This window comes from Pelophylax lessonae (genome assembly GCF_965119305.1).
Source record: "Pelophylax lessonae genome assembly, chromosome: 2".
Taxonomy (NCBI): Eukaryota; Metazoa; Chordata; class Amphibia; order Anura; family Ranidae; genus Pelophylax; species Pelophylax lessonae.
This window is the reverse complement of record NC_138769.1, coordinates 86,152,605-86,180,128: the sequence shown is the minus strand read 5'-3', so window position 1 is coordinate 86,180,128 and position 27,524 is coordinate 86,152,605. Positions and strand designations below refer to the sequence as shown.

Below are 27,524 nucleotides of genomic sequence, written 5' to 3'. Positions count from 1 at the left end.
GGGTTTCTCTCCTGACACTTATTCGGTGTCTAGGGTGTTGCCCTTCCTTCAGACGGGTGTTGACCAGTGTCTGGCGCTGGCCACGATCAAGGGTCAGGTGTCTGCTTTGGCCGTTCTTTTTCAACGGCCTGTGGCATCTGATTCTTTGGTTAGCACTTTTGTGCAGGGGGTACGTCATCTGATCCCTCCTAGGAGGGACCCTCTTCCCCCTTGGGACTTGAATCTAGTTCTATCAGTATTGCAGCGTGCTCCTTTTGAAAGGATCAGGGAGATCTCGCTGTCTTTGTTGTCCAAGAAGGTCGCCTTTTTGGTGGCTATCACCTCGGCTCGTCGAGTGTCGGGGCTGGCAGCCTTGTCCTGCAAGTCTCCGTATCTGGTTGTGCATTTGGACAAGGTGGTCTTGCGACCTAACCCTTCTTTTCTTCCAAAAAGGGTTTCGGACTTTCATCTCAATGAGGACATTGTCCTACCTTCGCTTTGCGCGAAGCCGAAGCATCCGACGGAGGTGTTGCTTCACTCCTTGGATGTTGTCCGGGCGATTAGAGTCTATCTCAAATCGACTGAGTCTTTTCGCAAGTCGGATGCCTTGTTTGTCCTTCCGGAAGGTCCTCGGAAGGGCATGGCGGCGTCGGCTTCTACGATCGCCAAATGGATCAGACAGACCATTGATCAGGCCTATGCTTTGAAGGGGAAAGTTCCCCCTGTACCTGTGAAGGCGCACTCTACCAGATCTCTGAGTACGTCTTGGGCCTGTCGTCATGGGGCCTCTGTGGCCCAGGTGTGTAAGGCGGCGACTTGGTCGACCGTACACACTTTCACGATATTCTACAGAGTAGGTGTTCAGGCATCGGCTGATGCTTCCTTTGGCTGCAAGGTTCTAGTGCGGCAGTTCCCTAGAGCCCTTGTTACGGTTTCTTTGGCTTTTTGGGATATTTGTTTTTTCCCTGGGTTTTCTTGCTCCTGTTGAGCGAGTGTTTTGTTCTTATGCCCAACTGGTTTCCTTCCTTTGGTAAGGTTCCTTTCTCTGATGGGGAGACGGCGTTGCCTTGGGCGCGGCTGCGTTCTTCCCACCCCTCATGTTTACACTGCTTTGGGACATCCCCATTGGTGATGAATATGAAGTGGGCGGCGACTGTCGGAGGACGTAAGAGAAAACGGAATTTTTGTAAAATCTTACCTGTAAAATTCCTTTCTCTGAGTCCTCCGACAGTCGCCGCCCCGCCCCTCTTTTGGGATTTTGATGTACTCTCTACTGCTATTCCACTGAAACTGAGTTGGATACAGGAAGTGGAGGGTTATGTACTGAGGGGACCACCCCCTGGGGGTGGGATATGTTAAAAGTCTTTGTACTAACATATTCTATTGCCTAGCTACTCCTACGGAATAGAGGACATAACCCCATTGGTGATGAATATGAAGTGGGCGGCGACTGTCGGAGGACTCAGAGAAAGGAATTTTACAGGTAAGATTTTACAAAAATTCCGTTTTTTCTAAGAGTTAGTGTTACTAAACCCAAGACCCTGCATTCACTATATATGGTCTCCCACCGTACACAGAACATGGAAATGCAATTATTTTAGTAAATGTAAACTGCTAAGCACTGGTTAAAGCTTGTAGGAGGAGTTTTCATTCTCCCCTGACTTTCCTATGAGGCTCTGCATGACCCCTGACCCTCTGTGTGGACAGTGCTAATCACATGCACTGTCCCAAAAAACAAACTCCTCACCAGCAATACACACCAAACTGAGCATGTGCAAAGTGCCCCCAAGGCTCTGTATTATCCAGAGATGGAATGGGGACAGTGGAAGGAGGGGAGGATCAGAGAAGACAGGATCAAATTTTATACAATGCAGAGGATTAACCCCTTAGGTTCCTCAGTGAGTATAACGAGCATTCTTTACTGCATACAGTGGGTACGGAAAGTATTCAGACCCCCTTAAATTTTTCACTCTTTGTTATATTGCAGCCATTTGCTAAAATCGTTTAAGTTCATTCTTCTTCCTCATGAATGTACACATAGCACCCCATACTGACAGAAAAACACAGAATTGTTGACATTGTTGCAGATTTATTAAAAAAGAAAACCTGAAATATCACATGGTCCTAAGTATTCAGACCCTTTGCTGTGACACTCATATATTTAACTCAGGTGCTTTCCATTTCTTCTGATCATCCTTGAGATGGTTCTACACCTTCATTTGAGTCCAGCTGTGTTTGATTATACTGATTGGACTTGATTAGGAAAGCCACACACCTGTCTATATAAGACCTTCCAGCTCACAATGCATGTCAGAGCAAATGAGAATCATGAGGTCAAAGGAACTGCCTGAAGAGCTCAGAGACAGAATTGTGGCAAGGCACAGATCTGGCCAAGGTTACAAAAAGATTTCTGCTGCACTTAAGGTTCCTAAGAGCACAGTGGCCTCCATAATCCTCAAATGGAAGACGTTTGGGACGACCAGAACCCTTCCTAGAGCTGGCCGTCCGGCAAAACTGAGCTATCGGGGGAGAAGAGCCTTGGTGAGAGAGGTAAAGAAGAACCCAAAGATCACTGTGGCTGAGCTCCAGAGATGCAGTCAGGAGATGGGAGAAAGTTGTAGAAAGTCAACCATCACTGCAGCCCTCCACCAGTCGGGGCTTTATGGCAGAGTGGCCCGACGGAAGCCTCTCCTCAGTGTAAGACACATGACAGCCTGCATGGAGTTTGCTAAAAAAACACCTGAAGGACTTCAAGATGGTGAGAAATAAGATTCTCTGGTCTGATGAGACCAAAATAGAACTTTTTGGCCTTAATTCTAAGCGGTGTGTGTGGAGAAAACCAGGCACTGCTCATCACCTGTCCAATACAGTCCCAACAGTGAAGCATGGTGGTGGCAGCATCATGCTGTGGGGGTGTTTCTCTATCGCTCATTGACAGACGTAGTCTTCTTGATTCTCAAGAGCTGGGTTATGTTGTCTCCGCAGGAGTAGGACTAGGCAGAATGACAAAACGTTCTGGCTCCACCCTAGGGGGCAGTCCCTGAGGGTATATCCTCCCTCTCTCTGCTACAGGGAATCAGTTTTTTTCTGTCTAGTCAGGAGTAAGGACCTAAGTTCCTTGCTGGGATCTTTTGGTCCTGGCAAGACTTTTTTTCTTTAAGAAAAAGACATTTTTTAGGTAGTTTTCTCCAGTGTTTTTTTCCTGTGAGATCTTCAAGCAAAAATGCCGGACTGGGCGACACTTGTGGTCACCCCAGCCGGCCTACGAGCGCGTGCAGACCAGGCATTGCGCTTGGTCGGCCGCGACATATTCAAGTAAGTATGCGGGGCCGGGCGACGGGCTGGATGTGAGATCCAGTGGTCACCCCGGTCTCTGCCTAAAAGCGCGTGCAGACCAGTGCGCTGAGTCGGCCGCGACGGAGTCCCAGTAAAAGGACTGACTTTGCGAGTTAAAAGCTCGCTTGGACGCCAGGACCAGAGAGTCGAGGCGTCCACAAACCCCCACCTCGGTGGAGAGGGTATTATGAAGAGAGGGTGCCTGTCGGTTCGGTATGGTGAGTAAAAACGTTCCCTTTTTTCCTCATTTATGAGGCAGTATATATTATGGGCCCCTCCATATATGGTCAGTATATATCTGACACTTACAAGTCCCCCTTGTAATACAGCATGTGTTTGTGGGAAGTGGACTTGGTTCAAGAGCTAACACTCTACCCAGCAGACTGTAACATTACAGCAAACATAGGAGGTATAATCCTACCTTATGTGCAGTGTATCTCTGTAGATCCAGATGTCACCTCTCAGCAGAGTGCAGGTGGATGTGCTGGGAAGACGATATCGGCGGTCCGCCGCCATTTTGCCGTAGACCGAATGCATGTATGTCCTCAGGTCACGCCGGCCGCCATGTTTTTGGAGTCTTATGTCTCTTCTATGGGGGCGGCCATGTTTTGTGAGCCCAGCTTCCTCGTGGAGGGCTGGGAACGCCGGAAGGCGTACACAGGGGGCGGAGCCACGCCTTCTGCCCGGGAAAAAGCAAACAGCTCCTTCCAGTCTGTGTAAGACAGACGCTGGCTGCAGTTTGTTGGAAACTGCACTGCATCGGTTGGTGAGCCTTGGGGGTCCCTCTCTCTCTCTCTCTGGGATCGAGAAGCAGGTACTCTGAGGGGCGCTATTGCGCTAGGGGGAGACACACAAAAAAAAAAAAAAAAAAAGAGTTTTTTTGTTTATTGCTGGCAAAAGTGTCCTGTATTAACATGGACCCTGCCACTCATGTATCTCCTCCGGATCCCCTCGAGGGGTCTGCGGGATCCTCCAGCACCCCATTGACAATTGAATCTTTGTCAGCCATTATGGAAACTTTTGTGTCCCGGGTGGAAGTGGCTTGTCAGGGACAGGGCGCAAGAAAGCGACCCCCGCCTAACCCCTTATTATCTGAAACCTCGGATTCAGACTCTGAGCCTATATCTGCAGTTGCAGGTACTTCATCTGGTATTGGTGTCTCGGGTCCTGTCTCTTCAGACAGTGAGGAGGATGTTTCGGCATCTGCCATAGCCCAAGAGGAAGCGTTGGTAAACGCACTCATTGTATCTGTTCAAGAGACTTTAAGGTTACAGGGTATTCCATCAGAAATAGCTGAAACTGAGATCCCTTTTGGGACTAAAAAGCGCATCAAAGTGGCAAAGGTTTTTCCATTGCCCAAATGTTTTGGCAATCCAATCGATGAAGAATGGCGTCTGCCAAAACGCACTTTTAATATTTCCAAACGTATTGACAGGCGTTATCCGTTTGAGGAAACCCTTATTAAGAAATGGACAGAACCACCTGTGGTGGATTCACCAATTGCTAGATTGAATAAAGCCACGGTTATTCCTTTAGAAGACGCTCCGTCTTTTAAAGATCCAGTGGATCGCAAGATAGAAACTATGTCTCGCACCATGTTTTCCTTGATTGGATCAGCTTTCAGGCCAATAATTGCTATTGGTCTGGTTTCGCAGGCTGTAACTGAATGGACCAAGTGGTTACGCCGGGAAGTCCCTCAGGCGGTATCAGATTTGTTGGAACAAATGATACAGGGGTTACAGTTTGTATGTGATGCGGCGTTGGACGCCACTCCATTAATGGCGCGAGCATCAGTCTCAGCAGTGGTTCTCAGGCGTACACTGTGGCTAAAAGGTTGGATAGCCGACCAAGGTTCCAAAAAAGCATTGGCTAATACCCCCTTTTCAGGAGAACGTCTATTTGGAGCCAACTTAGATGAGATCATTAAGGATCTCACCGGTGGAAAAAGCACCTTTTTACCGCAAAATTTTAAAGGTAGAGGAACTCGTCAAAGACGAGGGCCTTCTTTTTCTGCTCACAAGAGGTTTTTTCGTCCAGCGGGTGAAAAAACTAAGTCCTCCAAGGTTCCTACAGGAGGCGTCAGGGGTCGTTGGTCGGGCAAGCAAAAGCCCGCCCCCTCCAGACCTGAAGATAAACCATCCAAAGCCTGAAGGTGCGCCCCCACCCATAACTGGGGTGGGGGGACGTCTTCGCCGGTTCCCGGATCCATGGCTTTCCAGAATCCCGGACAAATGGGTTTGCGAAGTCATAAAGTCAGGGTACAAGATCGAGTTTCGATCTCTCCCACCGGCGCGATTCTTCCCTTCCAATATCCGACTATCTCCGGATCGTCTAGAAGATCTGCGGAGAGCAGTCACAGATCTACTACAACAAGGAGTGGTAGTCCACGTTCCTTGGACAGAACGGTTTCAAGGGTTTTATTCAAACCTGTTTACAATACCCAGGAAAGAGGGCAAAGTGCGTCCAATTCTGGACTTAAGAGCACTCAATTCTTTCGTCAACATAAGAAGATTCAGAATGGAGTCCATTCGCACGGTAGCAGCCTTCCTGCATCCAGGGGATGTCCTAGCGTCCATAGATATCAAGGACGCCTATCTTCACATTCCCATTTTCGCAGGACATCAGCGTTTTCTACGCTTTTCCGTAGAGGAGAACCACTATCAGTTTGTGGCGTTACCTTTCGGTCTCGCCACGGCTCCGCGGGTCTTCACAAAGGTGTTGGCCCCAATGTTGGCACTTCTGCGCCAAAGAGGTATATCGATTCTAGGTTACCTAGACGATCTTCTGCTTCATGCAGAGTCTCCTCAGACCTTGCTACAAAACATAGAAATTACTATGATTTCTTTACAGGAATTCGGGTGGCTGGTGAACCAGCAAAAGTCTTTTCTGGTTCCCACCCAGAGGCTCGAATATCTGGGTCTAATTCTAGACACAGTCAGGACAAGAGTGTTTCTTCCGGTAGGGAAACTTCGAAAGATTCAATCAGCAGTCCAGTTGTTACTGTCCAACAGCTGGTCTTCCCTTCGGACTTGCATGAGGGTTCTGGGGTTGATGGTGGCTTCATTCGAAGCAGTCCCATTTGCCCAGTCCCATACCCGAATTCTTCAGCAAGAGATTCTCCTCAGATGGAATCGGAATCCGGAATCCCTGGACAATCAGATACGATTGAGCAAACAGACCAGAGAGTCTCTGGTTTGGTGGCTTCGGTCTCCAATGCTCAGCCAGGGAAAGTCATTTCTGCCAATATATTGGACGATAGTGACCACGGATGCCAGTCTATCCGGATGGGGAGGAATTCTCGGTCAATTATCTGCCCAGGGACTTTGGTCCCCGGAAGAATCCAGATTACCGATAAATGTATTGGAACTGAGAGCGATCAGACTTTGTCTGATTCACTGGACCGAGCAGCTCCAGGGCAGCCCGGTTCGGATTCAGTCGGACAATGCCACGGCCGTGGCTTATGTCAATCACCAGGGGGGCACCAAGAGTGTCCGAGCGGCCAAAGAAGTGGCTTGCATTCTTCGCTGGGCGGAACGATTTGTTCCAGCAATCTCTGCGGTGTTCATTCCGGGGGTGGAGAATTGGCAGGCAGATTATCTCAGCCGTCAGACCCTGGATCAGGGGGAATGGTCCCTCCATCCAGACGTTTTCCACCAGTTGTGCCTACGGTGGGGCACCCCGGATGTGGATCTGTTGGCATCACGATTCAACAGGAAAGTTCAGAGATTCGTGGCTCGCTCCCGCGATCCTCTAGCAGAAACCGCAGACGCACTGATCGCCCCGTGGGGGCAATACCAGCTAATATATGCCTTCCCTCCTCTCGCGTTACTGCCAAGACTTCTTCGCAGGGTAGAGGAGGAAGGAATCCCAGTAATCCTGGTAGCCCGGACTGGCCTCGTCGAGCTTGGTACGCCGACATGGTCAGACTGGTGGCGGACGTCCCGTGGAGACTTCCTCTCAGAGAGGATCTACTGTCTCAGGGACCGATCCTCCATCCTGCTTTACGATCGCTGGCTTTAACGGCCTGGCTATTGAGACCCAGGTGCTGAAGGACAAAGGTTTGTCAGCTTCAGTTATTCCTACTCTAGTTGAAGCAAGAAAAGCGACTTCCAGAAAGATTTATCATCGCACATGGAAGTCCTACATTGCATGGTGTGAACCTTTGGGGTTCCGTCCTCGGTCTTATTCGATTAGTCGAATATTGGCTTTTCTGCAACAAGGGGTTGAGCAGAAACTGGCCTTGAGTACTATCAAGGGTCAGGTCTCAGCATTAGCCATCTTCTTTCAGAAGCCTTTGGCTATTCATTCCTTGGTGCGGAATTTCATCCAGGGGGTGCGACATCTGGCTCCGCCAGTGCACGCGCCGTTACCCCCCTGGGATCTTAATTTAGTGTTGTCGGTTCTTCAGAAACCTCCCTTTGAAGATATTAGGGAGATTCCTCTACCCACGTTGTCCCAGAAGGTGGCCTTCTTGGTGGCTATTACTTCTGCACGCAGGGTGTCAGAACTGGCCGCATTATCTTGTCGTTCACCATATCTGGTGGTTCATAGAGATAAGGTGGTTCTTCGTCCGAATCCATCCTTCCTACCAAAAGTAGTTTCAGAATTTCATCTGAATGAAGAAATTGTATTACCTTCCCTGTGTCCTAAGCCCAGTCATCCTCGGGAATTTGCTTTGCACTCCTTGGATGTGGTCCGGGCGATCAGGGTATACTTGAAAACGACAGACTCGTTTCGCAAGACGGATTCACTTTTTGTGATCCCAGATGGACCCAAAAAGGGGTTGCCTGCACCTGCCGCGACCATTTCCAGATGGATCAGACAGACGGTAGTGCAGGCTTATTCTATTAAGGGTCGGGAGCCCCCGTTCCCTGTTAAGGCGCACTCCACTCGGGCACTTAGTGCGTCATGGGCCTTTCGCCATCAGGCGTCAGTGGTCCAGGTGTGCAAGGCGGCTACCTGGTCGTCGGTGCATACCTTCTCTAAACATTATAAAGTTGATGTAATGGCATCGTCTGATGCCTCATTTGGCCGCAAGGTTTTGCAGGCCGCAATTTGAGGAGACCAGTGGTCTACCTCAAGGGTTTTTTTCCGTTGGAAAATTTTTTCTTTAGTCTCATTCTTTGTTTATAATGAGCCTTTAAAACTTCTAGTTTGGCACCGGTTGGGCCTACTAGATTGGATTTGATTTTGTCAATCCCACCCCTCATTTGTGGCACTGCTTCTGGATGTCCCAGCTCTTGAGAATCAAGAAGACTACGTCTGTCAATGAGCGATAGAGAAAAATGGATTTTTGTAAGAACTTACCGTAAAATCCTTTTCTCTTAAGCTCATTGACAGACGTAGTACCCGCCCCTCTATCATTGAGTTGGGTTGGGTTAATTTCTCTGTACTGCTTTAAACAGAACTGATTCCCTGTAGCAGAGAGAGGGAGGATATACCCTCAGGGACTGCCCCCTAGGGTGGAGCCAGAACGTTTTGTCATTCTGCCTAGTCCTACTCCTGCGGAGACAACATAACCCAGCTCTTGAGAATCAAGAAGACTACGTCTGTCAATGAGCTGGGAGGATTAGATAAGGGGGATGAAGGAGCAGGGAGCGTCAGATAGGGGATGAAGGAGCGGGGAGCGTCAGATAAGGGGGTTGAAGGATCAGATGGTGTCAGATAAGGGGGTTGAAGGATCAGGGAGTGTCAGATAAGGGGGTTGAAGGATCAGGGAGTGTCAGATAAGGGGGATGAAGGAGCTGGGAGTGTCAGATAAGGGGGATGAAGGAGCTGGGAGTGTCAGATAAGGGGGATGAAGGAGCTGGGAGTGTCAGATAAGGGGGATGAAGGAGCTGGGAGTGTCAGATAAGGGGGGTGAATGATTAGGGAGTGTCAGATAAGGGGGATGAAGGAGCGAGGAGGGGTCAGATAAGGGGAATGAAGGAGCGGGGAGCGTCAGGGGGATGAAGAAGCTGGGAGTGTTAGATAAGTGGGATGAATGTGCAGGGAGTGTTAGATATGGAGGATGAATGCGCAGGGAGTGTTCGATAAGGGGTATGAAGGAGCTGGGAGTGTCAGATAAGGGGGATGGAGGGAGGAGTGTTCGATCAGGGGGATGAAGGAGCGAGGAGTGTCATAGTGGGGATGAAGGAACGAGGAGTGTCAGATAAGGGGAATGAGGGAGCTGGGAGTATCAGATAAAGGGGATGAAGGAGCAGGGAGCGTCAGATAGGGGGATGAAGGAGCGGGGAGCGTCAGATAAGGGGGTTGAAGGATCAGGGAGTATCAGATAAAGGGGATGAAGGAGCAGGGAGTGTCCGATAAGGGGGATGAAGGAGCAAGGAGTGTCAGATAGGGGTTGGCTTTATGGGAGGTAACAGGAAAGGGTGGGAGAGCCTGGTAAGGCTCACAGGAAGAGGGCATCCTGCCAGCTCCTCCTGCTGTCTGCTACGGACTGGACCTTAACTAGAGCCCTTGTGATGAAGTAATAGGGCAGAAAAAAAGAAAATCTCCATAAAGGAGAAAAGCCAGGTACACACATTAGAAGGTGTTGAAAGTTTTTGTTTTCTTGTGTTCAGAGTCCAGCTTTAAGCAATCTGCCCTGTAGTTAGTTTATATAAATTGGAACAAAGCATGGATTCTTTGTAGGCCCACATACATTTATACATATAAATTGACAACCTGAGAGAACACCTGTTCCTTGGTGCAAGTAACACTCAAACATCCTTTAACATATGTTCAGAGGTGCTAATTAGCAACTAACTATCAGAGCAATTTTTTTGCATTTTTCACTGGCAAACCAACAATGAATTCCCCCAAAACACGGCTGATTAGGCGCGAGTTAAAGTGCAGATGGATACTGAAGATGGTAAATAAAAGAGAAATATTCCCACAAACAACTTTTTTTTTTTTTTTCATCATACTGACCATGTGGGCAGTGAATCTCCACACTTCTCCGGAATCCGGCAGATGTAAACAGCTGCTAAGATTATTTCTGCTTCAAATCTTTAATCTTGTAAGCACAAAACATTATAGCGGGGGCCAGCTGGAAAAATAGGAGCATCTGAGCAGATGTTATATTTTATATTAGCTTACGGCATGTGTTCTACCTTTTATCCGCTAATGTGTCTTTATACGCAAGCGTAGCTGTATAGTTCATAATCAAAGAGAAACACATTAACAAGGTTGTACAGGCAAAATATGAAAACACTCTCAGCTGATTACTAAAGTTAAAAGGGTAAGCGCAATTTTATTAAAAAACAAAAAACATCCAATTCACCCTCCTGTTAATATTTGGAGTCAACAGCTTAGCACAGTGTTTAAAGCTGAACTCCAGGCAAACTGAAATGTACACAGATAAAGTACATACATAGGAGCTTTGTGCTGCCAAATGATTTTTAAATCTGTAATATTCCTGATATTTCCACCTCTTTGCCACAAACCACCACCAAGTTGATGGTACTACTTACAGTTAAGGAATACAGTTGTGCCATCTTTCCACCCCCAGCCTTCTGATTGGAGCAGCAGTAGACTGATGAAGTGCTCCCTCTGCTCTGTCCTTTGATCAGCATGTTCATTGTTGGCACACCTGGTTGGCTTCCACTCCTTCTCTAAGGTCCGGTTCACACTTATGCGATGCGGGAAGGCTGTGAATCCGCAGCCTGTTCCCGCATCGCACACGCACCCCCGGCAGTTCACACTGCCATATGCGATACGCTGGGGGTGTCAATGTAATCTTAACGACACCCCCAGTTTGATCGCATATCGCAGTGCGATCGTGCAGTTAGCACAGGATCGGATCGCACAAGTGTGAACCGCTGTGCGATCCGATCCTGATGCGGCTTCCAAAAAGGGTCCTGTGTGTGTTGGCTGCGGTGCAAATTTAGCCATACAAAGTGTATGGCTAAACTCGCACCGCACAGCCGATCGCATGTAATGAAGGAGCAGTGCGCTCCGACATTACATGCGAACCCCGGACTCGCATAAGTGTGAACCGGGGCTTAGTCTGTCAAAAACCGTACCGCGCTACTGTATACAAAAATGATCTCCTTTTAAATATACAGTGGGGAAAAATAATTATTTGATACCCTGCAAATTTTGCAAGTTTGCCCACTTACAAAGAAACAAAGGGTCTATATTTTTTATCATAGGTGTATTTTAAATGATAGAAACAGAATATCAACCAAAAACCCAGAGAAAACACAATACAAATGTTATGAATTGAGTTGCAGTTCAGTGAGTAAAATAAGTATTTGATCCCCAAGCAAAACATGACTTAGTACTTAGTGGGGAAACCCTTGTTGGCAAGTACAGAGGTAAGATGTTTCTTGTAGTTGGTTACCAGGTTTGCACACATCTCAGGAGAGATTTTGGTCCACTCTTCTTGACGACAGATCTTCTCTAAATCCTTGCCCCTGACAATTATTTTTTTTTGCTGGGGAGGAAGGAAGTCGAGTCGGGGGCACGGCCACAGCGGCTTCCAACTAACTGTACACAGAGGCTGCCTCGGAGCCCCTGTCAATGGTAGACAGCACATTGGTGATGTCTATCATAGGAGCCGGTCCAGGAGGCAGGACATTGTATGACATCGGTCGACGGGTAAGCGGGAGATCCCTGCTCTGTGTAATCCAGCAACTCTCCTCTCTTCATTGCAGACTGCATTGGATGGGCACGCACTGGTGAGGCTACATTGGAGGGGCACTGATCAGGCTGCATTGGATGGACATGCACTTGTGAGGCTGCATTGGATGGGCATGCACTGGTGAAGCTGCATTGGATGGGCACGCACTGGTGAGGCTACATTGGAGGGGCACTGATCAGGCTGCATTGGATGGACATGCACTGGTGAAGCTGCATCGGATGAGCACGCACTGGTGAAGCTGCATTGGATGGGCACGCACTGGTGAGGCTGCAGTGGATGGTAACGCACTGGATGGACACGCACTGGTGAAGCTGCACTGGATGGGCATGCACTGGTGAAGCTGCACTGGATGGGCACGCACTGGTGAGGCTGCATTGGATGGGCACTGGTGAGGCTGCTTTGGAATGGCACTGGTGAGGCTGCATTGGATGGGCATGCACTGGTGGGGCTGCATTTGATGGGTACTGATCAGGCTGCATTGGATGGGCATGCACTGGTGAGGCTGCACTGGATGGGCACTGGTGGGGCTGCATTGGATGGGTACTGATCAGGCTGCATTGGATGGGCATGCACTGGTGAGGCTGCACTGGATGGGCACTGGTGGGGCTGCATTGGATGGGTACTGATCAGGCTGCATTGGATGGGCATGCACTGGTGAGGCTACACTGGATGGGCTCTGATCAGGAGCTGCATTGGATGGGCACGCACTGGTGAAGCTGCATTGGATGGGCACTGTGTAGGCTGCATTGGATAGGCATGCACTAGGCTGCAAGTGCTGTGTGATCTCCCGTCTGCCGCGGGAGACTTAGGATGTCTGCAGTCAGTGACAGAGCCGCTGCTTCCTGTACAGTTCCAGCTCTGTCACAGGCGGAGTGATATGAAATGCACTCCGCCTGTGACAAGAGCCATACAGGAAGCAGTGGATCTACTCTCTACTGCAGCCGCTGCTTCCTCCAGCAGTACCCAATGTCATGACCAACAGTAACCGCACGACCAGCAGTAACCGCCAGCAGTAACCACACCAGCAGTAACCGCCAGCAGTCTGCAAAATAAGTAGAAAAGGTATGTGCATTAGCGCGTGTAAATTGTTGCAATATGTTTTTTAATAACTAGTTGTGTTTTGTCATAATATGTGATGTCCTTGTTCATATATGTATGAAGCACATGACATTTTCTGGCTGCTTAAGTCATATGTGCTAGGGGTGCAACTCGCCCCCAGCACATAACTGTAAATATCCCAGCATGTGCAGTGTTTCTGACTCCTACCACCATGACCACTTTAAATCACTGGTTAGAGTGTTCCTTTAATATCTCTCAGAAGAAGTAAACCTCTGTATACTGATTCCATTTCATCATCCTCTAGTTGTGTTAAATTAGTGGGTGGGGGGACGCGCGGGAAGGGTGTGGCGGCGTTTTATTACTTAATTTTAGTATGTATTTTATATGCGGCCCCAGAAAATTTCTCTACACTCAATGTGGCCCAGAGAAGCTAAAGGGTTGGACACCCATGCTTTAGATGTTCGTTGGCAAACTTCAGACGTGCCTTTACATGTGCTTTCTTGAGGAGGGGGACCTTGCGGGCGCTGCAGGATTTCAATCCATGGCGGCGTATTGCATTACCAATGGTTTGTTCGGTGACTGTGGTCGCAACTGTCTGGAAATCATTTACAAGCTCCTCCTGTGTAGTTCTGGTCTGATCCCTCACTTTTCTCATGATCATCCTTACCCCTTGGGGAGAAATATGGAGCTCCAGACCGAGGGCGAATGATGGTTATTTTGTATTTCTTCCATTTGCAACTAATCGCTCCAACAATTGTCTCCTCACCAAGCTTCTTGCTGATGGTCTTATAGGCCATTCCAGTGTTGTGCAGGTCTACAACCTTGTCCTTGACATCCTTTGTTAGCTCTTTGGTCTTGCCCATGATGGTGAGGTTTGAATGGAAGAAAGAGATTCTGTGGACAGGTGTCTCTTATACACATATTGAGTTGTCGTTAGAAGCACCTTCTTAATTTGACAGGACTAATCTGTATACCACATGAGCACATACTGTAGCCAGTCTGTGGGAGCCAGAATTATTGCTGGTTGGTTGGAGATCAAATACCGTACTTATTTTACTCACTGAACTGCAACTCAATTTGTAACATTTGTATTGTGTTTTTTTCTGTATTTTTGGTTGATTTTCTGTGTCTATCATTTAAAATACACCTATGATAAAAATAATAAACCCTTTATTTCTTTGTAAGTGGGAAAACTTACAAAATCTGTAGGGGATCAAATAATTGTTTTCCCCACTGTATATAAACCTATGTAGGTCCACTAACAGAAGTGTAAAAAAAATTATGAAATACATTCACATGAAAATGTCCCTATAATAAAGCAAAAAAATAAACTAAAAGTAATCTGCAGTTTCCTTTTAAATGCAGCATATTCCTAGGTATTTTAGGCAAATCCCATAAGTGTACTCTGCGCTCAAACCTCCATCAGGTGTGCTCTGACCTCAATGCTTTGATCTCACATATTACTGCTCAGTCAAAACATGCTTGTGTCCCTTAGGTAAGGACTATGATTAATCATCCTCGAGGAAAACGCCCATTAAACACATCAACTCCGTACTCTCCTTCTCATTTAAGAGGTGCTCAATTGCACCAAATATATCCAGCCTTTTTGTGAGTATAACGATGCTGTGCAGATACTCCCTGATGAAGTCCCGTACGCTGTGACAAAACACGTAGGGGCAGGGCTTGGATGACCTCACAACTCTTGACATTGTACGGCAAGTGCGGTAACTCGGTTTATTGATATTTGCACAGCATCTCTATACTCTCAAAAAGGCTGGATATATTTGGTGCAAGTGAGCACCTATAAAATTTGGCAGTGTACATTAGTGTTGAACTGCAATGCACATCTGTCCACAGGGCTGAAATCCAGAATGAATGCCACTGCAGCGCACCAAACCAGCTAATGTGCACTGCCAAAAATGGTGCATGTACCATTTTTAGTGTCTTGCTTCACCAACTAATTTTCTTTGAATGGACTGTCTTAATGCAATTCACAGCGTAGCGTACGTTACCACACTGCAAGGGTTTTGAATGGGTCCTAAATGTATTACAAATACAAAATGCTTAATGATTTATTAACACCTAGCTGCATTTATTTGTTTGTTTTATAGCTGCCTATTGACAGAAAAGAAAAAAAAAGGTGGGGGGCAGACTTGATGGACCACTTGGCCTTTGTGCCATCCTCCTTCTATGTTTCTATTACAGCTGTCATAGAAAGTCCAGTCATTCCTAACCTTAGTTCAGGTTGTTAAATTTTCAGGTGATCTGTTGAGCAGCCCCAATCCTCATCTGGGGTCCCCCACCTGCAATCCTGGCTCCTCCCCTGCCGAGTGCCCTCCATAGCAGTATTCTTGCTATGGGGGGAACTTGTGCAGGCTTGATCCCTAGCTTTGTGTGTCCATAGATGCACACCGCGTGGCTCGGACCCTCCCTCTGCTTTTTCCTCACAGCCTGTTATTGACAACAGCAGGAGCCAGTGGCTCCCGCTGCTGCCTCCATGTTCCGAAAGGCAAGAGACAGTAGAGAGGGTAGCTGTTCCTGGGCACAGCACTGAATCAAGATTGGGCTCAGGTAAGTATTTTGGTGGGGCTGAGGGGATCTGGATCAGAAAAGGGATGCCTGAATACCCAAATAGTGACTGCATAACATATGATGCAGTCATTCTTTGCCTGTTAATTTTCCACCAATCTAAGTCAACTTTTAAGACGACTTTTATCAAGCATAGTGGTGCTTTAGGGCCACCCAGCACTATAATTTTGGCCAGTTTAGTAGGAATTGACTGAAATTTGAACTGTCTATGGGGACCCTATTATGGCAGCTTCAGAGTATTGCTTTGTGCTATGACAATGTGGGAGACTGATGCCTATTCTTGTCATGCTTCATGTAGAAGTGCTGTCAAGGTGTTTTAAACAGCGCTAAATAGATTGCAAAAGATCTGATTTGGCATAAAAGTGACAGCATAGGACTAGGATGCTTATTTTTTTCATACAGACTGTGTAACAATCATGTTTTAAATGATATACCTAGGTAACGATGTATATTGAGATTAGTTTGAATCTGTTTTTTATTATTTTGATATTAGTTTTTCCTATTGGATCCTATAAATATCACTAATGGCCCAAAAATTTTAATGAGACATTTGATTTTCCAGGTACAAAGTGATGTGTCTGGAGGAGAAAGCAGCTGAGCATCCTGAGGGAAAGGTAACAATACACAGGTCAGTGGTCATTTAATTTATAGAAACTTTGCTGCATTTGTGGATCGGGCAAAAGGAATCATGTCATACTGTAATTGGGAGATGGGGTATTATGAGCATCATTATTGGCGGATTAGCAAAAACCTCTTTTCAACCCCTAATGCCCACAGTCTGTAGATTAATATTCCTCAACACCGATATCCTTCTTTTCACATCTAACAGATGACACTATGCATGGCTTTTACCTGTCACTCTGAACTGCCACTGACAGCTGCCATCCCCACTTACAATTAACTATGATAAAGATTTAACATGCAGACTGGAATCTTCCTGTGCATATTAACCCTTTAGCCTAAAGATGGCAGTGTGTTAGTCTGTTTAGTACTAAATTGCCAGATACAGTTACAGTAATAAAAATATTTAATATCTAAACAGATCATGGTTGCTTTCAAAATGTTTTTTTTTTTTTAATCATAGAGTTCTAATCAAGTTAACATATGCATACTATAATTGCTAAATTTGGCCTCATCTAGCTTTCAAAAACCTCAGTTCTCCTAGACCAGTGATGGTGAACCTTGGCACCCCAGATGTTTTGGAACTACATTTTCCATGATGCGCACGCACTCTGCAGTGTAGTTGAGTATCATGGGAAATGTAGTTCCAAAACATCTGGTGTACCAATGTTCGCCATCGATGCCCTAGATCGACATCCTCCTTTTCACAGCTAGCAGCTAACACTATCCATGGCTGCTACTTTTCACCATTAACAACTTATTTTTTATATAGTTATGACATGCAGGCTGGAAGCTTCCTGCGCATAATATCACTTCAGCCTGACAGTCTGATTAGTACTATACTTGTCAGATACAATTACAGTAATAAAAATATTTAAAATAATTTATAAATAGATTGTGGTTTTTACTCTTTTTTTTTTTTTAAGTTAATTATGTTATGAATTACTCCCCCCCACTCCAGAACACTCCGGTCAGCGCTGATTAGGAGCCGGTCGGCTGCTGGTTTTCCAGCATGCTCGTCCAACAGAAGCTGACAACATTTTTTGGCTGGCTTTTGTCGGACTGGCTGGCATACACACTGGTTGAATGTCGACCGTTTTTTATTTATACAGTCGATGTCTCCTGACATTCGGCCTTGTGTACTAGGCATTAGGTAGATCATAGATGAGTCAGCCCCCTCCTGCTGAGCTATTGTATTCTGAGAGCAGGGAGACTCCCCTACCATCAGAATAAACTGAGCAGCATGGCCGACTATAGCTAACACTTTTGGTGTTGTAAAAGTGGATTTTATATTATTTAATATTAACTTTTTTGTCATATATAGATATACTTACTGTATATGGACACTATTTGGGTGATTGCACAATATATGGGACTCACATTTGATTTCTGCAGTTTTTAGAATGTATTATGTTTACATTATTGAATCCTATTAAGTTTTTTTTTTTTTTTTTTTTTTTTTTTTTTTTAGCGCTGCACAGTATAGATTACAAAGAATATTTCCTACCCTTTAGCCTTCCCCGGCAGGTACACTGACAGTAGATTTATTTGTCACTGAAGGGAAAAAAAGATAGTTCTTGATCTGTTTTTAAACCTTATATGCTTTTTTTGCTGAACCAAGCTTACCGCTGTGTTGATTTTGCTATTTCCACTGTTACAATAGAATTTTACAGTGGATTAAAAACCAAAAAAAAAATTTGTGTTGCATTTTCAATGATTTTCGTTTTCTCTTTTGTTCATTGATGGACACACCAGCTCTTCATCTTCTTGACCGTAGGGTTATACTGCCCCCTACAGGAGTAGGACACTAGGCAGAGAAAAAGCTTAAGTGCCGGTTCACACTTATGCGATGCGGGAAGGCTGCGAATTCGCAGCCTGTTCCCGCATCGCAAACGCACCCTTGGGCAATTCACACTGCCATATGCGATACGCTGGGGGTGTCAATGAAATGTTGACACCCCCAGTTTGATCGCATATCGCAGTGCGATCTTTACAGTTCGCACAGGATGGATCGCACAAGTGTGAACCACTGTGCAATCCGATCCTGATGCGGCTAAAAAAAAAGGGTCATGTGCGACTTTGCTGCGGGTGCAGTGCGAATTTAGCCATACAAATTGTATGGCTGAATTCGCACCGCACAGCCGATCCCATGTAATGAAGGTGCAGTGCGCTCCGATATTACGTGCAATCGCCGCAGCCGCACATATGTGAACCGGCACTAAAGCTTGAACACACCAATGGGGCAGTCCCTGGGGACACACTCCCACTTCCTGCTATAGGTATTCAGTTTTTTCTACCTAGTCAGCAGTAAGGCCCTAGTTCCTTGCTGGGATCTCTGATCCTGACAATTTTTTTCTTTTTACATTTAATTTTTTCCTCTTTTTATTATTTTGTTCCTGTGAGAGCTACAATCGAGTGCTTGAACTGGATAATGTAGATCCCTAGGGTCCCCCCAGTCCCCGCGGGTTGGCAGCACGGACAGGTTGATCTCTTCCCCCCTGTACTGACCTGTATTAGAGTCCCCAGGAGGGTCTCTTTACATGCTTTTACTTACGCACAGATGTGAGTGCATACTTTTATTCAATAAATGTGTTTTATAGTCTACACTTAGAGGCGCCTCTCTCTCTTTTTGTCTTCCGCTTGGTGGAACCCCTGGATTATTGGTTTCTAGATGGCTGCCCTGTATGTTGGACTCCCTCCCCCCCCTTCATCTAAGACTTTCATGGACCCTTATGGACCTTGTTTAACTGTGTGGCTCAAGTGCCTGTTGCATGTTTTTATCCTGTTCCAACATGACTGTGCACCAGTGCACAAAGCAAGGAACTGGTGGAACTGCTCCCGCACTGCAAGAGTATGCTCATTTAGGTATAGGGGGCTGCAAAAAACAGATTCACTTACCCGAACCTCTGTTCTCTTCTGGTTAGACTGTAGGACTAGTCCTTGCAGGCTCTTCTCCCAGATGACATTGCATATCCTCTGATGTCATCATGACCAAAGCAGAGCCCATAGGTCTGCACTGGGCATGAGGACTCCAAGGGGAAGAAGTGCACTTTCAGAGCATAGGGGAGTAGAGTAGAGTGCCGGCTGCTGGGTGGACTGGAGGATTATGTAAGTAAAACTGCTGTTCCCAGTTCCCTACATCTAAACAAGTATTTAACCCTTGCATTAGGGGGGCAGCCCCACTGCAAACTGAGGTTTTTTTTACCTTTCCCTGGAGTACGGCTTTAAAACCACCACTGTATCTTATGTGCCACTTATTTCTATTCATTTTGTGATATGTCTGTCTTCAAGCTTCTCCATGTCCATAGTACAACACTTTTACGTCATTGTTTCTGTAGAGAAATGTCACCTGTGAAAAGTAACTGGATGTTGGTTTGTCCACATCACTAAAGTATTGTTTTGCTAAAAAGAAAAGTTCTATACTGATCAGAAATGAAAGTTTCATGTGTTGTATTCATAATTTTTCATTCTTTTCCCAGATTTGGTGAATTTGTTGATCTCACTGAAGGTCCTCACATACCCAGAACAAGTTTCTGTATGCAGTATGAGGTCACTGCGGCACACTCAATTGTCAATATTTCTACAGAACATGTTAGACGGTTTCAGGGTCTCTCTTTACCATGGCACTTGAAGGTAAGGCAAAGTACCGTCCTTATTAGCACTCCTAATGGGCCTCTACAAGCTGGTGCTGGAAATACTGAACACGTTTGATTGCCAGTTTGTCACTGCAGCGAATTTGATAGTGTCGTGACTTAGATAATCCGCTGTATGGACAATAAGATCCTACTTTTGTTCTTTTAAATTTGTGAAGTCACTTGGTAAATTGGGTATGCAAGGCTTGACATAAAGCTTGAAGAAATATACATGGTACAATGAAGGTGGTGTTTTTTTTTCTTCAGGTTTTCCTTTAGTTCTGAGGGTAGTAACACACTTCACTGCCTCTCTCACATTAACCACTTGATTCTTCGAGTCTTTTTCTCCCTGGAGTCTCTTGAGTCCCAGACATTTTCTAAGCGATGTCTCAGGTTCACACATTATACCTTTTAGTGTTTATATAATTATATGGCGGTTCTTCATAGTTTCCACACATTTTTAAACTCTTTCAAATATAATAAAGTGCGGAAACCTTTTGAAAACCCCTCAAACATTGTATGTATTATACTTTTTTTTTTTTTTTTTTTTGAGACCGATAGAGATTTAATTTGGTAGCACATTTGGATGCAAATTTTTGTATTTCATTGGCTATTATTGGTAATGAATAGTGCAAAATTAGAAAAATGACATAACGCAGTGGTTACATAATTTGTGCACTTCCGCAGATTGGCTGCAAAATATAACCAGCAAAGTCTGCTGATTAAGATATCACATTGGTGCTGCTTTTACTGAATGTTGTAGAATGGTACAGATCAAAGTGAATATATGCATTTTACTAGGCGAGCTTTATTATCCTTTCAACATTGTCATGCAGAGGGGAAAAATGTTTTGGTGAAATGTTAGCATTAGAGTAAGATACGATTTATTTAACATGGCAGCAACATTTTTAAAGGCGTGCAATCGCTAAAAAATTTGAACGACATTACGTTAGCTTATGTGAGCATTTACAATAAATGCAACTGTTATCCAGATCATCCAACATCACTGTTGCAACCTTGGGAATAATTTTTGGAGAGAATATTTATATATCGTAAAACAAATGGTGCCTCGCTTCATGCAAACAATTATATACAAGCAGTAGATTTTAAATTGAATACATTTCTTAACCACTTAAGCCCCGGAAGATTTTACCCCCTTCCTGACCAGGGCCTATTTTGCGATTCGGCACTGCGTGACTTTAACGGACAATTGTGCGGTCGTGCGACGATGTACCTAAACGAATTTGACGTCCTTTTTTTCCCACAAACAGAGCTTTCTTTTGGTGGTATTTGATCACCTGTGCGATTTTTTTTTTTTTTTTTTGATCATGCGCTATAAACAAAAAAAGAGCGACAATTTTGCAAAAATAACAATATTTTTCAAAATTTTTTTTATATGAAATTACCCCCAAAAAGTTAAAAAATTAAAATTTTTTTAACATTTTTGGCCAATTTGTTTTCTGCTACATATGCTTGGTAAAAAAAATCACAATAAGCGTATTTTGATTGGTTTGCACAAAAGTTAATGCGTTTACTAACTAAGGGAAAGATTTTTGTCATTTTTGTTGTTTTTTTTTTTTTTTAAGGAGTAATGGCGGCGATCTGCGATTTTTTTTTTTTTTTTTTTTTTTTTTTTTTTTTTTTGCGGGACTGCGACATTGCGGCGGACAGAACGGACCCTTGACTGACATTTTTGACACTTTTGGGGGTACCAGTGACATTACTACAGTAATCAGTGCTATACATATGCACTGTTACTGTAAAAATGACACTGGCAGGGAAGAGGTTAACTTTATTGGGGAAGAAGGGGTTAAGTATGTCCCTAGGGGCGTGTTTCTAACTATAATTGGACATGGCTACTGGTGTAAGAACAGAGATCAACGGTCCTACATAGTAGAACCGTATGATCTCCATTTTTACACAGGGAAGAATGACAGGCGGCTTTGTTTACATTAGCCGCCTGCCTTTCTCCCTTCACGGCGGACTTGTTAGGTAACGAGCCGGGGCAGGGGTGCGCGCTCGCCCGCAATTGGCTCACAGGCCAGTGACGTACTGATACGTCCCTTTGCCTGGCCGGGGCTGACCGCCGCAGTATATGTACTTGCGGCGGTCGGCAAGCGGTTTAAAACAGTGATTGTAACTCATCTCTGTGCACACAAAAAACATATACCAATAAAGCAGTCAAAATTCCAGTCTGTGATCTTTCCCTAATAGTACTTAAGTATCTTCCACCCTAATGAAGTGACTGTACTCTGTATTTGTATTCTACAAATAGAACCATTGGTGGCACTACTCTTCGACTAATATGAAGTCACCAAACTATAAGCTGCGAGTAAACACAGCAGAGAAAGCATGTGATACAAGTCGCTGCACACTCTCTATGGCATTCACCAGCAGTTTTAGCTTCTCACCACCAGGGGGGCGACCATCTGGGTGGAAGGCTGTATAAGAAATAGCTCAGCACACAGAGCAGCAAAGATGTTGTGTATAGTGTAGTATTAAATAAAAGATTATAGAAGTCAGATGACTCACAAAAATGCCACAGAAATGAATCCAGCAGTTGATAAACAGGCAGAAAATTAGCCAAACTCCCTGGTATGCTCACCATCCTAAAAGTCTGAAGTGGCAGCGTGATGATGACAGCACGTAGGCTTTACCCCGGGGTAGAGCCTATGTGCTGATGTCACGCTGATTGTTAATGACAGCCAGGAACCAAACTGGTTCCAGTGCTAGTGCCAACGGGGACCACAGAAGCCACTGAGTCTTGGTGCCATTTTAAAATTGTGCCTGGATCAAGTGATTATTATATCTAAAATCAACATTTTTTTTAATAGAGTAAAGAATAGGTAAAATCTTTAACTGGGGCGATTCTCTTCAATTCCTGTCTGGGAGACTCAACAGGAAGAAAAATTAGGTGAAAGCTTTCCAAAATGAGGAAAATTTCCCGATTAGATCTCCTCTTTGTTAATTTTACAATAATAACTAACTTTTTCCATCACTTTCTGTCCCAGTGAAAGTGGTCACCAAGGCAAGTAGAAAGGGCGAATCTCTCCAATATAAACCACTGGAAAATAGCTAGCACGCCACATAAAAACCTCAATCTTTTACTGAGGTCATAAATTTAAAAGTTCCAAGTACAGAAAGAATAATTCGACCAAACTTGTTGAAGTTATTTTTTTTGTACTTGAAATAATGGAATAATGTTTTTGTACATGAATTAATGGACCTATGTATTTTTGTACTTGATCTAATGGACCTATATATTTTTGTACTTGAACTGGTGAAATTAAACTTTTCTTACAGAATTAATGGAGATATTTGTTGTACTTGAATTGGTAGAATTATGCTTTTTGGTAGAATTATGCTTTTTGTACTTGAACTTTTGTATTTGTGACATCCGTAAAAGATTTTGGTTTTATGTATGGTGAGCTGGCTATTTTTCTGTGTGTAATAAGCGGCATCGCCATGGACCAGGCACACCACTGGAAGGTGCTAAAGGTGTGCTGGATGGATTGTTTACCAGAAATATAAACCTGGTGGGAGGCCATTTTGGATCTGGTATTCACAAATGGGGATTCGGTATATGATGTCATTGTAGGCGAAACCTTGGGATCTAGTGATCACCAGTCAGTGTGGTTTAATATAAGAACTGTGAAAGAGTCACACCACACAAAAACAAAAGTTTTAGATTTTAGAAAAACAGACTTTTCAAAAATGAAATTAGTCATAAATGAGTCCTTATCAGACTGGAACGGATTACATGGAGTCCAGGAGAAATGGGACTACTTAAAAGGTGCATTATTGAAGGCAACAGAAAATTGCATTAGACTTGTCAGTAAAAGCAAAAAAAGGAAGAGACCACTGTGGTACTCAGCAGAAGTGGCCCAAATCATTAAAAATAAAAAGCTAGCATTTTGTAATTATAAAAAAACCCAGAGCAATGAAGATAAGGAAATCTACAAGATTAGGCAGAAAGAGGCCAAGCAAGTTATAAGAACTTCTAAAGCGCAAGCAGAAGAAAAACTAGCTCAGTCTATGAAAAAGGGGGATAAGACATTCTTCAGATATATAAATGAAAAAAGGAAATTAAAACAAGGAATAACTAAATTAAAAACAAAGGACGGAAGGTATGTAGAAGAAAATAAAGGGCTAGCTGACTGCCTTAATGAATACTTCTGTTCAGTTTTTACAGAAGAAAAAGAAGGAGAAGGACCTCCACTTGAAAGGATGACTAATGAATCATTTGATGCATGTGTCTTTACAGAGGAAGACATTCTAAGATTGCTGTCTAAAGTGAAGACAAATAAGTCACAGGGTCCTGATGGGATACACCCAAGATTATTAAAAGAGCTTAGTGGTGAGCTGGCAAAACCATTAACAGATCTATTTAACCAATCATTAGTAACAGGAGTCGTCCCGGAAGACTGGAAATTGGCAAATGTCGTGCCCATTCACAAGAAAGGTAGTAGGGAGGAATCGAGCAACTATAGACCAGTGAGTCTGACATCAATAGTAGGCAAATTAATGGAAACCCTATTAAAGGATAGGATTGTGGAACATCTTAAATCCCATGGATTGCAAGATGAAAAACAACATGGGTTTACTTCAGGGAGATCATGTCAAACAAATCTTATAGATTTTTTTGACTGGGTGACTAAAATAATAGACGGTGGAGGTGCAGTAGACATTGCATATCTAGATTTTAGTAAGGCTTTTGACACTGTCCCACATAGAAGACTTATCAATAAACTGCAGTCATTGAGCATGGACTCCCATATTGTTGAGTGGATTAGGCAGTGGCTGAGTGACAGACAACAGAGGGTTGTAGTCAATGGAGAACATTCAGAACAAGGTCATGTTACCAGTGGGGTACCTCAGGGATCTGTACTGGGACCAATTTTTTGTTTAATATCTTCATAAGTGATATTGCAAAAGGCCTCGATGGTAAGGTTTGTCTTTTTGCTGATGACACAAAGATATGTAACAGGGTTGATGTTCCTGGAGGGAAACGCCAAATGGAAAAGGATTTAGGAAAACTAGAAGAATGGTCAGAACTCTGGCAACTGAAATTTAATGTGGATAAGTGCAAGATAATGCACCTGGGGCGTAAAAACCCAAGGGCAGAATATAGAATATTTGACACAGTCCTGACCTCAGTATCTGAGGAAAGGGATTTAGGAGTAATTATTTCAGAAGACTTAAAGGTGGGAAGACAATGTAATAGAGCAGCACGAAATGCCAGCAGAATGCTTGGATGTATAGGGAGAGGTATAAGCAGTAGAAAGAGAGAAGTGCTTATGCCGCTGTACAGAACACTGGTGAGACCTCACTTGGAGTATTGTGCGCAGTACTGGAGGCCATATCTCCAGAAGGATATAGATACTCTAGAGAGAGTTCAAAGAAGAGCTACTAAACTAGTACATGGATTGCAGGAAAAAACTTACCAGGAAAGGATAAAGGACCTTAACATGTATAGCTTGGAAGAAAGAAGAGACAGAGGGGATATGATAGAAACATTTAAATACATAAAGGGAATCAACTCGGTAAAGGAGGAGAGCATATTTAAAAGAAGAAAAACTACCACAAGAGGACACAGTTTTAAATTAGAGGGGCAAAGGTTTAAAAGTAATATGAGGAAGTATTACTTTACTGAGAGAGTAGTGGATGCATGGAATAACCTTCCTGCAGAAGTGGTAGCTGCAAATACAGTGAAGGAGTTTAAGCATGCATGGGATAGGCATAAGGCTATCCTTCATACAAGATAGGGCCAGGGACTATTCATAGGATTCAGATATATTGGGCAGACTAGATGGGCCAAATGGTTCTTATCTGCCGACACATTCTATGTTTCTATGTTTCTATCCTACCCTATCCAAAACTATGATTAATAGTTTTTGACTTTAGTTGCACAATACTTTAAAGCAAGCTGTATGTTATTATAACGAAGAAACAAAAAAAAAAGCTGCGCTTGGATTTGATAATTCCCTCAAACACTCAGGGTAAGTTGCTGGCACATATATTGGATAAAACATAAATAGCAATATTAAAAAGAAAGTGCAGCGCTAAATCTGATCAAAAAGTCCACAGAACTCTTGAAAGGATGGATATGCTTCCAATCAGATCATAATAAATGGATGTACTCTTAATCCGATCAGTCAGGCAAAAGTGCAGATGAAACCACCACCAACACCAAACACACTGCCTCTTACCCTATAGCTACATAAAAATGGCATAGAAGGTTCCACAGAATGGATATCCACAGGGATGTAAAGACAACAAGCCCAGCTCCTTAATGGTGGTAATCCCCCAAATGTACAGGGTATGCAGATCCCATGGGTACAAAGAAGGAACACTCATAGGGCAGTATGTTCAGAATAGGCAAAATATATATTTTAAAATCAATAGATTCACTCACATAATCTAGGATATGAAAAGCGCGTGTGATTCCATAAGGACTAGGTTGTTTCCAACCACAAAGATGGCCGCTGCGTCCCAGTGCGCGATGGCATCACACGACCAGATCCCACCCAATGCGTTCATCAGCGATGATGTCATCAGAGCTGTGTATGTTACCATACTAAAGCAAAATATTAACAGCAGGAAACTAGGAAGCAACAGCTTTGACAGATCTAGTTCTATATAAATGTGCACCTGTATAAAGATTTCAATATATTATATTATAGTGAGCTCAATCACTAAAGCAAAAGTACAGGCAGATATCAAAAAACCTCAATTCAGTCATGTATATATTTTCAAATTATTAAATGCAGCAAGCACTTGTCATAGCCTTCAAAGCAGAACTAGGTGGTGTAATACTCTGTTGTGCTCTGTTGTTTGCAGTGTTGCACGAAAATGCTTAAAGGGTTAGAGAGAGCAGAGGGATTACATCAGCAGCGTGCTGCTGTCCTTTCCTGTTCTAGCTGCAAAGGGTGGGCCAACTCAATATTGAACCCTACGGAATAAGACTGGGATGCAATCAAAGTTCATGTGTGTGTGTGTAAAGGCAGGCGTTGCAATACTTTTGACTATAAGGATATAGATATCTATAAATATATATTAAGCTTTATAATATTAGGCGATCTTGCATACCTATACTGTACCTTTTTGTACAAGTTGTCCTTTAAAGCATACCCCCGGAGTACAGCCTACCTGGTCCAATGCTCACACTTGTTCCCCTTCTAATGAATTCCACTGTCCAGGCCCTGCCCAAAGCCACACAGGTTTTCTTTCTGAAAGCATCTTTTTCATCCTGTGCATTCTTTCCTATTGGGACCCGTGCTGATAGTGGCAAGCGGTCCTGTGGTGTGTGGATGTTCCCATAGGAATGAATAGGTTTGCCACACATGTTTAGGGTGAAGAGGATTCCATAGGTACACTATGTACCTATTCAAGAAGAAAGGCTGTGCAGCTCCAGGCAAGATGGACAGGGAAGACCACTGGAACAGGGATGACAGTAAGTATTGGACCAGGTAGACTGCACTAAGGGGATTCGGTATGACTTAAAGGACCACTTGCACCTAAGGCCTTGAAAGGTTTCCTCCTCCAAAAAGTGATATTTCACTATTTGGGTTGTACTGGTCAGTTGAATTGCCCACCAGCTTTCTCCTGTGTCGTAGAGTCTCTGATAACTGGTATTTTGTTTTTGGTCCCTCCTACAAGGCTATATTGATAATGCCATTGCT

At 44.3% G+C, this 27,524-nt stretch overlaps 1 protein-coding gene across 1 annotated transcript in view; it reads left to right on the top strand.

Moving 5' to 3' along the window:
• The window catches only part of MRPL39 (mitochondrial ribosomal protein L39), a 213,157-nt gene that overhangs the window by 139,747 nt on the left and 45,886 nt on the right, over nucleotides 1–27,524 (top strand). The window contains exons 7-8 of the mRNA XM_082247091.1: nucleotides 16,152–16,217; nucleotides 19,690–19,843. Of these exons, the coding sequence (XP_082103217.1) occupies nucleotides 16,152–16,217; nucleotides 19,690–19,843 (220 nt within the window). The remainder of the gene's footprint in view (nucleotides 1–16,151; nucleotides 16,218–19,689; nucleotides 19,844–27,524) is intronic.